Here is an 11,199-nt window from a genome sequence, read left to right as displayed (position 1 = left end):
TCAGACAATTTGTTTTTGGTCAATTTAACTTGGGAGGCTTCTATTCGCTGTCAACATTCACTCAACCAAAATCTTACACAGCTTTTAATTTGTATTGTTTCAGGAAAAGAATGCTGACAGCCATCACACATCTCACCGCCTTCTTTCATCTTTGAAACATTGTGCTTCCTGTTTATGTTACAGAGCTGATTCCACTCTAACTACTGCCTACTGATAGGCTACTTCTGCTCTCCCTGTTATAGAGCTTATAGTGTGAGAGACATGCATCACCTGTGAGTGACTGTATTAAAGATACTGTAGATCTTTTACATAATCAAGTTTATTTTTACGTTTGTAATCAATCATCCCACCAAGAGTCACTTCTCTTGTGGACTCATGTGACATTTTATTTGACAGAGCTATGAGTATGCCAGGAATTTTCCCCTCCTGTATAAGAATTGTTCTCAAATAACTTGAATATTAACTCGAACACTTTGTTTCCTACTCAGGGTTCAACAAGATCATTTTGTATTCAGATACTGTTTTAGTTTGGATGTTATTCCCTACAAAATGTACATTTTGGATGCTACTGAGGGATTTGAATGGTTGTTTTAGGCTAACTACAATTGTATATGAAAACCGTGACAATGAATTCAATGGTAATCCATAATTTTGAATATGCATCATGGCAAGTGATTGAAACCTTTCTATATAAGCCTACTGCATACTTCTCTGTGATTCACTCCTGATGGAATGAAATGATATACGTGACTGTAGACTCATTTTAATCTGCCAGGAACAGAAATCTAGAAACTCAAAGAGAAGGACCCCTGACAGTTTTATTGTTGTTCTTTTGTTTTGAAATGTCTAAATGATACAAAAGTGTAGGACAAGAGTGCCCTCTAGTGAATAATGAAGATGTACACAGAGAAAAACTACCATCCATAGACTGTATCACCAAGGCTGACTGTTTACAGTACACAGGTAAAGTAAATCAAAATAAATTCTAATGGGGAGCCTAAAGGCATTTGTGGTAACATTATCAGTGCAGAATGTAGATATAAATTAAGTATGGGTCTAAGTTTCCATAACATGTTCATCTAAAAGAAACATAATACTGTTCATCAGCAGTGTAAAAAAAAAAAAAAGCAAGCCCAGTAACTAATTCACAATTTGAGAAGTGATTCAAGAAACCAGTTTAAAGAAGTAGATGAAATCAGTCTTTTAGAGCTCATCGTGCTGGTAGGTGAATTCCCTCGCAGATATAAAACCATCTTTATCTTCATCCTCATTTTTGAAGATGTCCTCTACCATCGCTTCATGATTGGTGTCATTGGGGGAATATCCATGTTTCTCAAATTCTTTCTTCAGGTACTCTTTTACCTGTAGCGTAGACAGAATGATAATGGCATATCAATTTAAAAAAATAAAAAAAATGTATTTATACACTAGAAAATAGAAAAGCAGTTTTAAAGAATTTCACACCTCCTCTCTGCAGAGCTTCCAGTCGTCATTGAGATCCATCTCCCGGAAAGACTCGTGCGACCTGGGACCATTTCGGATCTCCATGAGCTCGATGTCAAAAATGAGGGTACTGCCTGGAGGGATCTTGCCTGTTAACAAAAAAAAAGTAAGTATAAGAAACAGGCGCATAGGACTGGGGGGGGAAAGGGGACTGAGTATACAGGGCTCTCATGTGAGGATGATCCACAAGGATACAAGAATGAATAGCAGATGCGATGAAGGTCCAGAATGTTGTGCTATGCCCCTGAATAGAAGCACAGACATGTTATGGTGTAACACAACAAGAAAGGGGGAGTCAACAGACCCTCTCCAACATGTTTTTGTGTCTTACTCATAGTCTTTGTTACCTTTTCCTTCCTTGCCATATCCCAGAGATGGAGGAACGGTCAGTTTTCTGCGCTCTCCTGTGCACATGTTCTTCAGACCCTTATCCCAGCCCTTGAGCACCTCTTGAATCCCAAGAGTGAACCATACTGGATTTTTATCCCCATGTTCGCGGCTGCCAAGAGTAACAAAGGTGCATCACAGTTTTCTTTGAGAAAGAAAAGTTCAGTACACACAGAATTGATATCACAAATATGTACAATAAAGGGTTGAATGGCTGCCGCCTAACTTTAATGACTGGTGGTTAATACTGAGGTCTGACAATAAGCATATTTGATAAGATACATTTTAAGAAGTGATTTAAATAGCGCCGATAGTCCTATTGACATGGGCTGCAGCATAATGCAGTCCATTAGATACATATATTGCTTTTTACAACGTGTGACTGACTACCCTGCACAAGGAGTGTAACACAATTGCAAAGCAAAGCATGCAGCGTTATTACAGTTTCTAGCAACAAATTACCTGGAAAAAAACAGGGTGCCATTACTTTCCAAGAATCCCTCGTGATGAACAAGAAGCATGTCTCCATACTTTGACTTACGGTAACACATGAAGGGTTTATGTAAAACTTCAATTTTCACTTCTGGCTCTGGCAGTTTCGCCCCGGTAACAAACACAAACAGTGAGGGCAATATCGAACAAATAGAAAAAATATTCATTTTGATAGCTCACTTACTCGCAAAATTAATTTGAAAAAAAAGGCTAATTTAAACCTTTTCACAAAATGCAGTACCTAAAATAAATACATGGCAGGAATGTCAACTACGTGGCAGCCAACTTGCACGAGAACGCAACCACTGTTAAGCTGTCTGCCCTCCTTCCTCTACTATTGGATACATGAATTACAAAGCTCCGCCCTTTACCTATCTACTCTTATTCTATTGGTTCTTCTTTGTGTCAATCAACACAATCCACACCCATAGTACTTAATTCCCTCTAATGTTAATGGGAGGAGCGGGCGGAACGTCATCAGAGCTCGATTCACAAAAAAGTTTACGCACTTTTATCTACGTAGCTGGAATGTAAAGCCCAGGACGTTACTCCACAAATCACACTCGGGCCCCGATGGAGTCGCTGCAATCAGCTGTGCATCGTATCTTGTTGTGATAAACAAGTAATGAACGGCAGAAACACAGTTAAAACAATGGAGGGAATGCTGCATAAATGGACCAACTATATTAGCGGTAAGTTAATCCTGTGGTCGTTGCGTTTTACGGTAGCTAGCTAGCACGGCAACGTCATTCACTTGTGTTGAGTTGGTTAACGTTAACAGGCGACGGGTAAGCTAACGTTAGCTACCGTGAGGCTTCAACTGTCGGCGCTTATGCACCGCATTAAATTAACAACCTTTTTGTTTGACGTTGCTACGTTAAGTTAGCAGTTTACCGAATTAGAAGTTAACCGTATTTAAGTAGTTTTAACCGGTAGCGCCATTGTAGATAACGTTAGTTCCCCACCATCTGTCATTGTAATCTGATTTAACGACTGCTTAACGCTAGCTCATGAAGCTGTTTTTTATTGAGTTTTTCTAATTGATACCGACATTGAAAAGTGAAGTACCCATGCTCGTTAAACAATGATCAAACGACTATAAATTACTATTTTATTTTTTTCAGGTTGGCAACCTCGTTGGTTTGTGCTTGACGGAGGAACTTTGTCTTACTATGACTCTCAAGAAGATGCGTGGAAAGGTTGCAAGGGCAGCATTAAAATTTCCGTTTGTGAAATCCAAGGTCTGTATGGCTCACTTTGTCCTGTCTGCTGTGTTTCATTGTGCAAAGTGTTTGTGAGTAACTGTCTCTCGCCCTTTTTTTTATGTAGTCCTAACAAACATGTCTCCCTGTGTGTGTGTGTGTGTGTGTGTGTGTGTGTGTGTGTGTGTGTTTCATTAGTTCATTCCTCTGACTCTACACGAGTTGACCTGACCATACCAGGAGAGCAGTACTTTTACCTCAAAGCCATCAACGCAGCAGAGAGGCAGAAATGGCTGGTGGCACTGGGAACAGCCAAAGCTTGCCTTACAGACAACCGAACAAAAAGAGAAAAAGGTATTTCAATGCTATGAGTACCCTTACACAACTAGCATTCTATTGTAAAAACGTTGTGAACGGTTTGCTGCTGCTGTTATTATTGCAGAGCTCCAGGAGAACACGGAGGCATTGAAAACTAAGATGTCGGAGCTCCGGTTGTACTGTGACCTTCTTCTCCAACAAGTAAACAAGATCAAGGAGAATGATGAGCTAGGAGACACGGCGGAGGTAAGCTTAAGGTTTGGATGAGCTGATGAAATAAGAGAAGCTGCTGTTGGTGTGAGACTGCAGTATAGGGTAGCAAGACATTCAACTGTTGTGTGCTTATGCATACTTATAGACCGGACAGCAAGCAGTTATCACAAGTACATTTTCTCTTCTTATTTTTCTTTGTTTTATATTTAGTTTTTTAATAGATTTCAGCGGAACAACACACTTGCCTGTCAGGATATTTAGGGGGAGTGTCGGCTAATGTGTGTGTGTGTGTGTGTGTGTGTGTGTGTGTGTGTGTGTGTGCGTGTGCGCCCCCCTTTCAGACAGGAATAGACACTGGAAACATGGTGAAGTCTACGTGCACCACTTTCCTCAAGACTCTAGAGGAATGCATGCAGATAGCAAACCACACGTTTAGTTCAGATGTGGCGACGCAGAGTCCACCAGGATCTCCTCCAGTAGCCACCATCAAACCTCAGAAGGTACATTTATGCCACCACTCCTGTGTCTAATCAGATAATCTAGTAAAATCAGCATTACTTGTTTAATTATATATGTATATATTTATAACTCCCTAATGTCTTGCTTCTCCAACAGATTAAACCTGTCAATCATTTAAAACAGAACTTTGGAGAAAAGTAGGTTTTCTTTCATAATGTATTTTTACTTCCTACACTGCTTCTTCTTTCATTTTTTTAAGTAGCACTCAGGACAGTGAGGTGAACATTAAATACCCGTTCAAATGTTTTCTGTTTATACGATAAAACATCATTAATGTTGCATTTCTGTTGCACTAGACACTCAAAATAAGTGCGTTCTGAGTTTTAGAATTAACATTGCACGCTCAAAATTGATTCCAGATGGAGAGATTTGGCTGAAACCTCAGGAGAAGTAATTGCACAGGACAACCAGAGCCTTGACTCTGGAGCCGAAGGACCAGATGAGCCCGATAGACCAGAACACCATCATTCCCCATCAGGTAAGTGAGGTGTCCAAACCACTTCACTTGCTCCCTGAACTGAAACCATTCCTGCATTCCATAAAGGAAAGACCACACACACACACATCCCAAAGGGTTGTTGTGCGTACATCATCTGACCTCATGGATAGATTATTGCCTTTTAGTGAGCAGACAGTGATGGATGCCCCAATTACATTATTGCATTTCCCTTAGCAGTAACAGGGGAAGTCTGTTTTATCTGTAATACATATACTATCTCACTGTGAATACAAAGATACATTATTTAAAACACACAATAGATTTTTAAGTGTGCTTATGAGGTGAAGGGATTTCTTTTATTACATAGGATTTTTTTTTTAATGTAATGTAGCACTTTACTGGAACTTAAGAGATGTTTTTTATGAGTTTTTTTTGTTACATAATTGACATCACGTTATTTTGGTTAAGGCAAAAATACCAAAACAAAGCGATGGTAAAGAAAAGCATTTCAAGAAGCCTGATGTTAAATCACAGTCGGGTGTAGTCGCAACTGAAACCAGTCACACTTTACCACACCCAACTGTGACGTACTGAACCATTCAGCCTATAGAGGTCAGTACAGCAACACCTCTACACAATACAACATGTATGTAGTGCTGCTCTAGAAGTTCATATAATTTTACTGAAATACTAAGTGATGGATGAGCATGAATCTCGGTGTACCCTGCCTGTGGTTAAAGAGAATAAGTCGATCGTTGTGCAAGTCATCCAAGTGCTGTTTGTCTACTCTTGTCACCCAGATGTCGATGGCGCCGACAGCAACAGGTCAGTCCACGAGGAGGGAGTCGATCCTACTTCACACACTACCCAGAATACCTCTGGGACTGAACACTACGAACAACCAGCAGAGAGGGGTGAGGAAAACGAAGCGGACGATCAAAAGGAGACAAAACAAGAGCAGCCGCACAAAGTGGACCAAAGTCGGGAAGAGCGCGACAACAACAACAAGGAAGCGGACGTCGTTCAGCCTCAGCACCAACAGGAAGCTGTTCCAGACCAAGAGGAGGCTCAACGTGAAGGTGAAACCTCCAGAGATTCACCAGATTCAGAAGACACCGAGCAGGTGGAAACTTTCTTCAGCACAATGAGTCACAGGTATGAAAATGCTACTCAGGAAGGTCACATTCTTTAGGACACACACGTTACTGTGTGATCGTCTGTGGTGTTTTACTATGACAGTATTAGGGTTAACCAATCCAAGCTATATGTAGTATTCTTGTCTTGGAGGCACTGCACTTCTGCTGCAACTTTTGACTAAACTGCAGAGTTACTTAGATTGTGGAAATATATTAATTGTGATAAAGTGTTGCACAGAATTTATATATATAACAGGTTTTGGAACATTTTGACTGAATCCATTTCACGATGTCATTATAAGTGTTTTATATTAGTGTGTTCTCTCTTGATCACGTGACACAGAGAGGCCCTCATCTGATATTTGGGTTTGTAAAGCTTTTTTGTTTCACTCTGTATTTCAAACGTATTTTATTTTCTCATTTTAAGACCTTGAAGAGTGTTACTGAACAATGGACTAGCGTGTTAATAATCAATTATAAACATTATTATAATGGGGGGAAAAATCATTCTCACTTAACCAGTATTTAACTGCAAGATGTGACAGTGCGTTCATTTTGGAGTTGGTCTTTTTTAATATTGATGAGACGGTTTAAGATGAACAACAACTCTGTTAAGTTGTAGCAGAATAGTCTCAGGTATTATGGTCAGGCACAGAAATGCATGGCACTGTGTGGATCATTTCTCTGGCTTGGTTTTTGACATTTGTACCCTTTTCTGTTATTTTTTCTGTTGGAGTTGATCAAATAAAACTGACTGGCATACGTCCCTCTAATATATTCTCCTGTTTGAATCTGTTCTACTCTTTTAGATTTAGTGATATAAGACTGGACGACGGCAATGGTATCCCTACACAAGAGTTTTTGGACTCATGCTATGCACTAGTACCTGTATTAGGTAGGCCGGTCACTTTCAGTCTCTCCTCTTGATCTGCCTCTTTCTCATGCTGCACCTGTGCTCATTTCACCCTTTTATAGCTTTCATAAGGAAAACTTCTTCCTACTATTTTTCTTGTAATTTCTGCATGCTCTGTCTTTTACATTGTCTGTATTTGATAAGGTGACAGCTTTCTGTCTTGGGTTAATAATCGCCAGCCTTTTCTTTCATGCCCTCATTATTTCCCTCTGCACCTTTCATTGGTTTTCTTTATTCTTTGTTGCCTAACAGTCTATCTTAAGTTGATTGTTAGCTCATACTTGTTCCTGTGTCGTAGTCTGTGTGCACTACACATCTACACATAGATAAAGGTGGTCGGTCACAGTAACGACACAAACAAGGACAAAGACTTTAAAAACATTTCTTGTTTTGCCAATTTCGGAGGAAATTGTCAGGCGGGTTGAAAAAACCCTTTTTCCGAGCTACGTCTGATGTGGCCCAATAATGAGGAGGGGAGGTTGGAGAATGATTTTAGGTCATCCAGAATGACCTGGTGGTACGAGAGATTTGCAGATAAGCATCAACGTTGAATTTGTTCACATGTAAGATGGCCAGGATACCAGAGCATTATGTTTTTAATATGAACAGTAGGGCTTTTATAAAGGTCCCCTTTAAATGTAAAACATTGGAAATCTCTGTTAGTGACTAAATATATATCTAAAGTGATGTAAACTTTTGCTCACGTCTAGCTGTGCGCAAACATTTTCAGCCCAAATGAATGACAAATCTTGACCCAGACTCCACACAGCATGCCCTCAGAATTGGCACTTAGGACTTCTACTGTGTCACAAGCCGTTACTATTTTCCCATTAAATCTGCAGTCAAAAGGTGAAATTGTCTTCTGAACATTGTTACACAGGGTTTTCTTCCCTCTTTAGCGTTGCTTAAAACACTGTAGTCCTAATAAGATGACATGAAACTAAGAATCCTTTCTTTCATAAGCAACAAGTGAATGCTCATGGGTTTTCTCTTCTCAGACAAGCTGGGCTCCACAGTGTTTGCACCAGTTAAAATGGATTTTGTTGGAAATATCAAGGTATGTGTTCATGTCATTGAGAGGTTGTCTTAAAGCAGATTCCACTGTTCAACAAAAGAAATGAAGGCATAGCTCTTCAAAAGTGGCTTTACATCTACATGTAGTGTGACAAACAGGATTAATCAACATTAGTACTTAAGCACCCACTACAGTATAATGTCAACACAGAGATTTGCTATAATAAGTGAAAACCAAAATCTCAGTACTGGTATTTTTGTTCTGTCAGTGTTCATTAGATTAAGTACTGTAACTTATTGAGCTGTTAAAATAGTCTTTATCATTTTGTCTGATCAGAGTCAGAATGATGACTCCATCTCCAGCTCTTGTCACCATATCAACGTCTTTTAAACCCTGTAGAAAATTCATCAGAAGCTGATGTCGGAGCCCGACAGCTTCCCCACGCTACAGTCCATCGTGCTGTATGAAGTGCAGACCGATGTTGCTCGGGTGCGTAACTCTGCCACCGAGGCTCTGCTGTGGCTCGGACGAGGCCTGAAGTTCCTCAAGGAGTTCCTGTCAGAGGTCAATGCGGGAGAACAAGACATCCAGGGTGCACTAAGTGAGTCCAATTTCTACGATGAAAAAAAGATACAACTCAACGCACGTTCAAGATCCATCATGTTCTGTCTATTCTCTCCCCCAGACAATGCCTATGGAAAGAGCCTCCGACAGTACCACGGATGGGTCGTGCGAGGCGTTTTCGCTGTAGGTATCTCTCACACCAATGCTTCATCTGTTCTTGGAATGTGTGACTATCAAATGTTTCCTATTTCCCCAGTTGGCGCTGAGAGCTGCACCGTCTTATCGAAGTTTCGCCGCTGCCTTAGTGTCGAGAGAGGGCGACGAGCTGAAGGGCGGCTTCACCCGCGGCATGCACAGGGACCTGGGAGTGTACCTGCCCGCCATGGAGAAGCATCTGGCCATCCTAGATGCCCTGTATGAAGAATACAACCTGGAGTCCGATGAAGTGGTGTGAAACTCGGAACAGAGAGAGGAGCCGCATTCAAAGGAAGGACAGAATCCGACTGCTGAAGGATGGTGCCGGATGCATCTTTGTGTACAAAATAGTGTGAGCATGTCCCGTGTCAGTGTTAGGTGTTAGCAGTGGAGGCTCTAGGTTTGAAGAAGGTATTAATGTCTGTATTTAGGAGCAAGCAATGACAATGGAGACATTTATGGTTTGTTGAAGAGACTCCAACCATAATGATTCATGCTGACATTTGTTTCTGGTGCACATTGTGTGGCTGTATTGTGGCTTGTTATGTACAGGTACATAACCACAAGTACTCTAGTAACTGTCCCTGGAAGATCATGTGTGATTTCCCTGATGAGAATGCAAAGACATTTTCTAATCAACATTGTCTTGGATTCATGAAACCGGGTGATACTTGCGACTAACATTAAGCACTTGTTTGACAAAAACAACTTCAGATTGTGCCAATGCCCAATATATATATGCCTTAAGTATGTGATAGTATAGCAAATTTGGCTAACTTTTAATGTATTATGTAGAAAGTTAGTTTTTGCACTGACCATTGAAAGCTATGGTATTATGATCACTTTTTTTTTGTTTTTCTTTCCTGAAATGTCAAAACAAACCCTGCAGGTTGACAGTGTATTGTTTTACATCACTAAAATGTTACGAGCTATCGCTCTGGAGACTTTCCGTGGGACCAAAAGAAGCTGTCATGTGACTGGCTTTAGCCTTTGAGTACCGCAACACACAAGACTAAAGTGATACAGTGTCGCTGTTTGAAGTACTGACAACTGCTGAATACTTTTGTGGACATCCTCTGCACAAACCTATGCATAGAATGCATTTTCACAAAGTCTATTTATTGCGTCCTAAGTTATAAAGTTCACATTGATGTCATTGCGGTCCAGCTCTGGTGGGAATGTAAGGGCATTTGTATCCATAGAGCATGTTTATTGCTTGCATGGTTTTATGTATTAAGTAACATTGGTGCCAATGGAGACTGAATATAGGCCAAGGACTTGAAGTAACCGAGTTATTGAAGAATCCTAAAGTGGATCGATGAAAAGTTCAAATACATTGCTTCTCCTTCATCTCGGTACTGATAATGAACAGTAACGTTCAGCTGGTCTACTTCATCTCGTCCATGCACTGTTCTGCATATAACGAGTGTTGTTACCAGCCCTGCTTCATAGTTTATTTTAATAATTAAATGAGTGGTAAGACTTCAACCTCCCAGCCAGGTTAAAGTTTGTCCATGTCAATGAACCATTCAAACAAAGCAGGACCATCCTCATAGGGCTTCTTTTTACTAAGACATCTTTTGTTTTCAGGAATGCATACAGTAATTCTTGAAGTAAGTCATTTGCAGTGTAGGTTTACACCACAGATGGGCTGATTTCATGTTGCAAATAAACCTCAATGTTTTTCCATGGTGATATTGCGAACGTTTGATTTGGTTTTCTATGACTGTATATAAGATGCTATTTGATTTCTACATAATAAATAATGAAGTTGTCTTGGTGTGTGTGTGTCCAGTCCTGTCGTAGTCAAATATGCGGTCTCAGATTTCTTTATCAGATAGTCCAGAGGTAATGTTTCATTCACAGAAGAGAAATGTCTCTGCGTGCTTCAGGTCTGCCACGTCCCCCACGTTGCTGTTTCATTTCCCTGGCGAAACACTGCTTTCCTTTGCTTTCCTTAACACTGCTCTGTTAATCCTTTTGTCTTTGTGACCCTATCAAGGAAGCCTTGTGGAGGTTCCCTATTTATTGTGCTTCTCCTGGTGAAACTGAAATCAAATAGTGTATAATTGACCCTCACTTTTCTGCATTTTGCTTGTTAATCAAACAAATCAACGAGTATATAAGAGAATAAGCAATAGATGGTAAATCTGCACAGGTGTTTGTCTAAACAACAGTGGCCCTGAGCTCAAATAACACCTTTGCATACTTTGCTGTGAGAGTTTTGCATGTGGAGCAGTAGTGCGTCCTCTGCCAGGACCACAGCACCCTGCATGCCAGCCATTTCTGCTTATAGGTCAGGG

General features: G+C 40.4%; 2 protein-coding genes across 2 annotated transcripts; one reads left to right on the top strand and one right to left on the bottom strand.

The window, feature by feature from the left end:
* Nucleotides 1-804: 804 nt before the first annotated feature.
* Nucleotides 805-2,675, bottom strand: fkbp14 (FKBP prolyl isomerase 14). Its single transcript, XM_031853077.1, has 4 exons — nt 2,353-2,675; nt 1,851-2,002; nt 1,465-1,592; nt 805-1,362 (listed from the first exon to the last, which is right to left on the bottom strand). The coding sequence occupies exons 1-4, from the start codon at nt 2,547-2,549 to the stop codon at nt 1,204-1,206; spliced, it is 636 nt and encodes a 211-aa protein (XP_031708937.1). The 5' UTR covers nt 2,550-2,675; the 3' UTR covers nt 805-1,203.
* A 242-nt stretch (nt 2,676-2,917) lies between these two features.
* Nucleotides 2,918-10,671, top strand: plekha8 (pleckstrin homology domain containing, family A (phosphoinositide binding specific) member 8). The gene is made up of 13 exons (XM_031853495.1): nt 2,918-3,074; nt 3,507-3,623; nt 3,783-3,938; nt 4,027-4,148; nt 4,457-4,615; nt 4,731-4,771; nt 4,994-5,112; nt 5,874-6,228; nt 7,019-7,104; nt 8,121-8,179; nt 8,537-8,738; nt 8,823-8,884; nt 8,958-10,671. Exons 1-13 carry the CDS (start codon nt 3,008-3,010, stop codon nt 9,153-9,155), a joined length of 1,743 nt encoding a protein of 580 aa, XP_031709355.1. The 5' UTR covers nt 2,918-3,007; the 3' UTR covers nt 9,156-10,671.
* The last annotated feature ends 528 nt before the right edge of the window (nt 10,672-11,199 follow it).

The sequence above is a fragment of the Anarrhichthys ocellatus genome, unplaced genomic scaffold (assembly GCF_004355925.1).
Source record: "Anarrhichthys ocellatus isolate YVR2014 unplaced genomic scaffold, GSC_Weel_1.0 scaffold13, whole genome shotgun sequence".
Lineage (NCBI taxonomy): Eukaryota > Metazoa > Chordata > Actinopteri > Perciformes > Anarhichadidae > Anarrhichthys > Anarrhichthys ocellatus.
The sequence above is the reverse complement of the archived record's forward strand: the minus strand, read 5'-3'. Positions and strand labels throughout refer to the sequence as shown.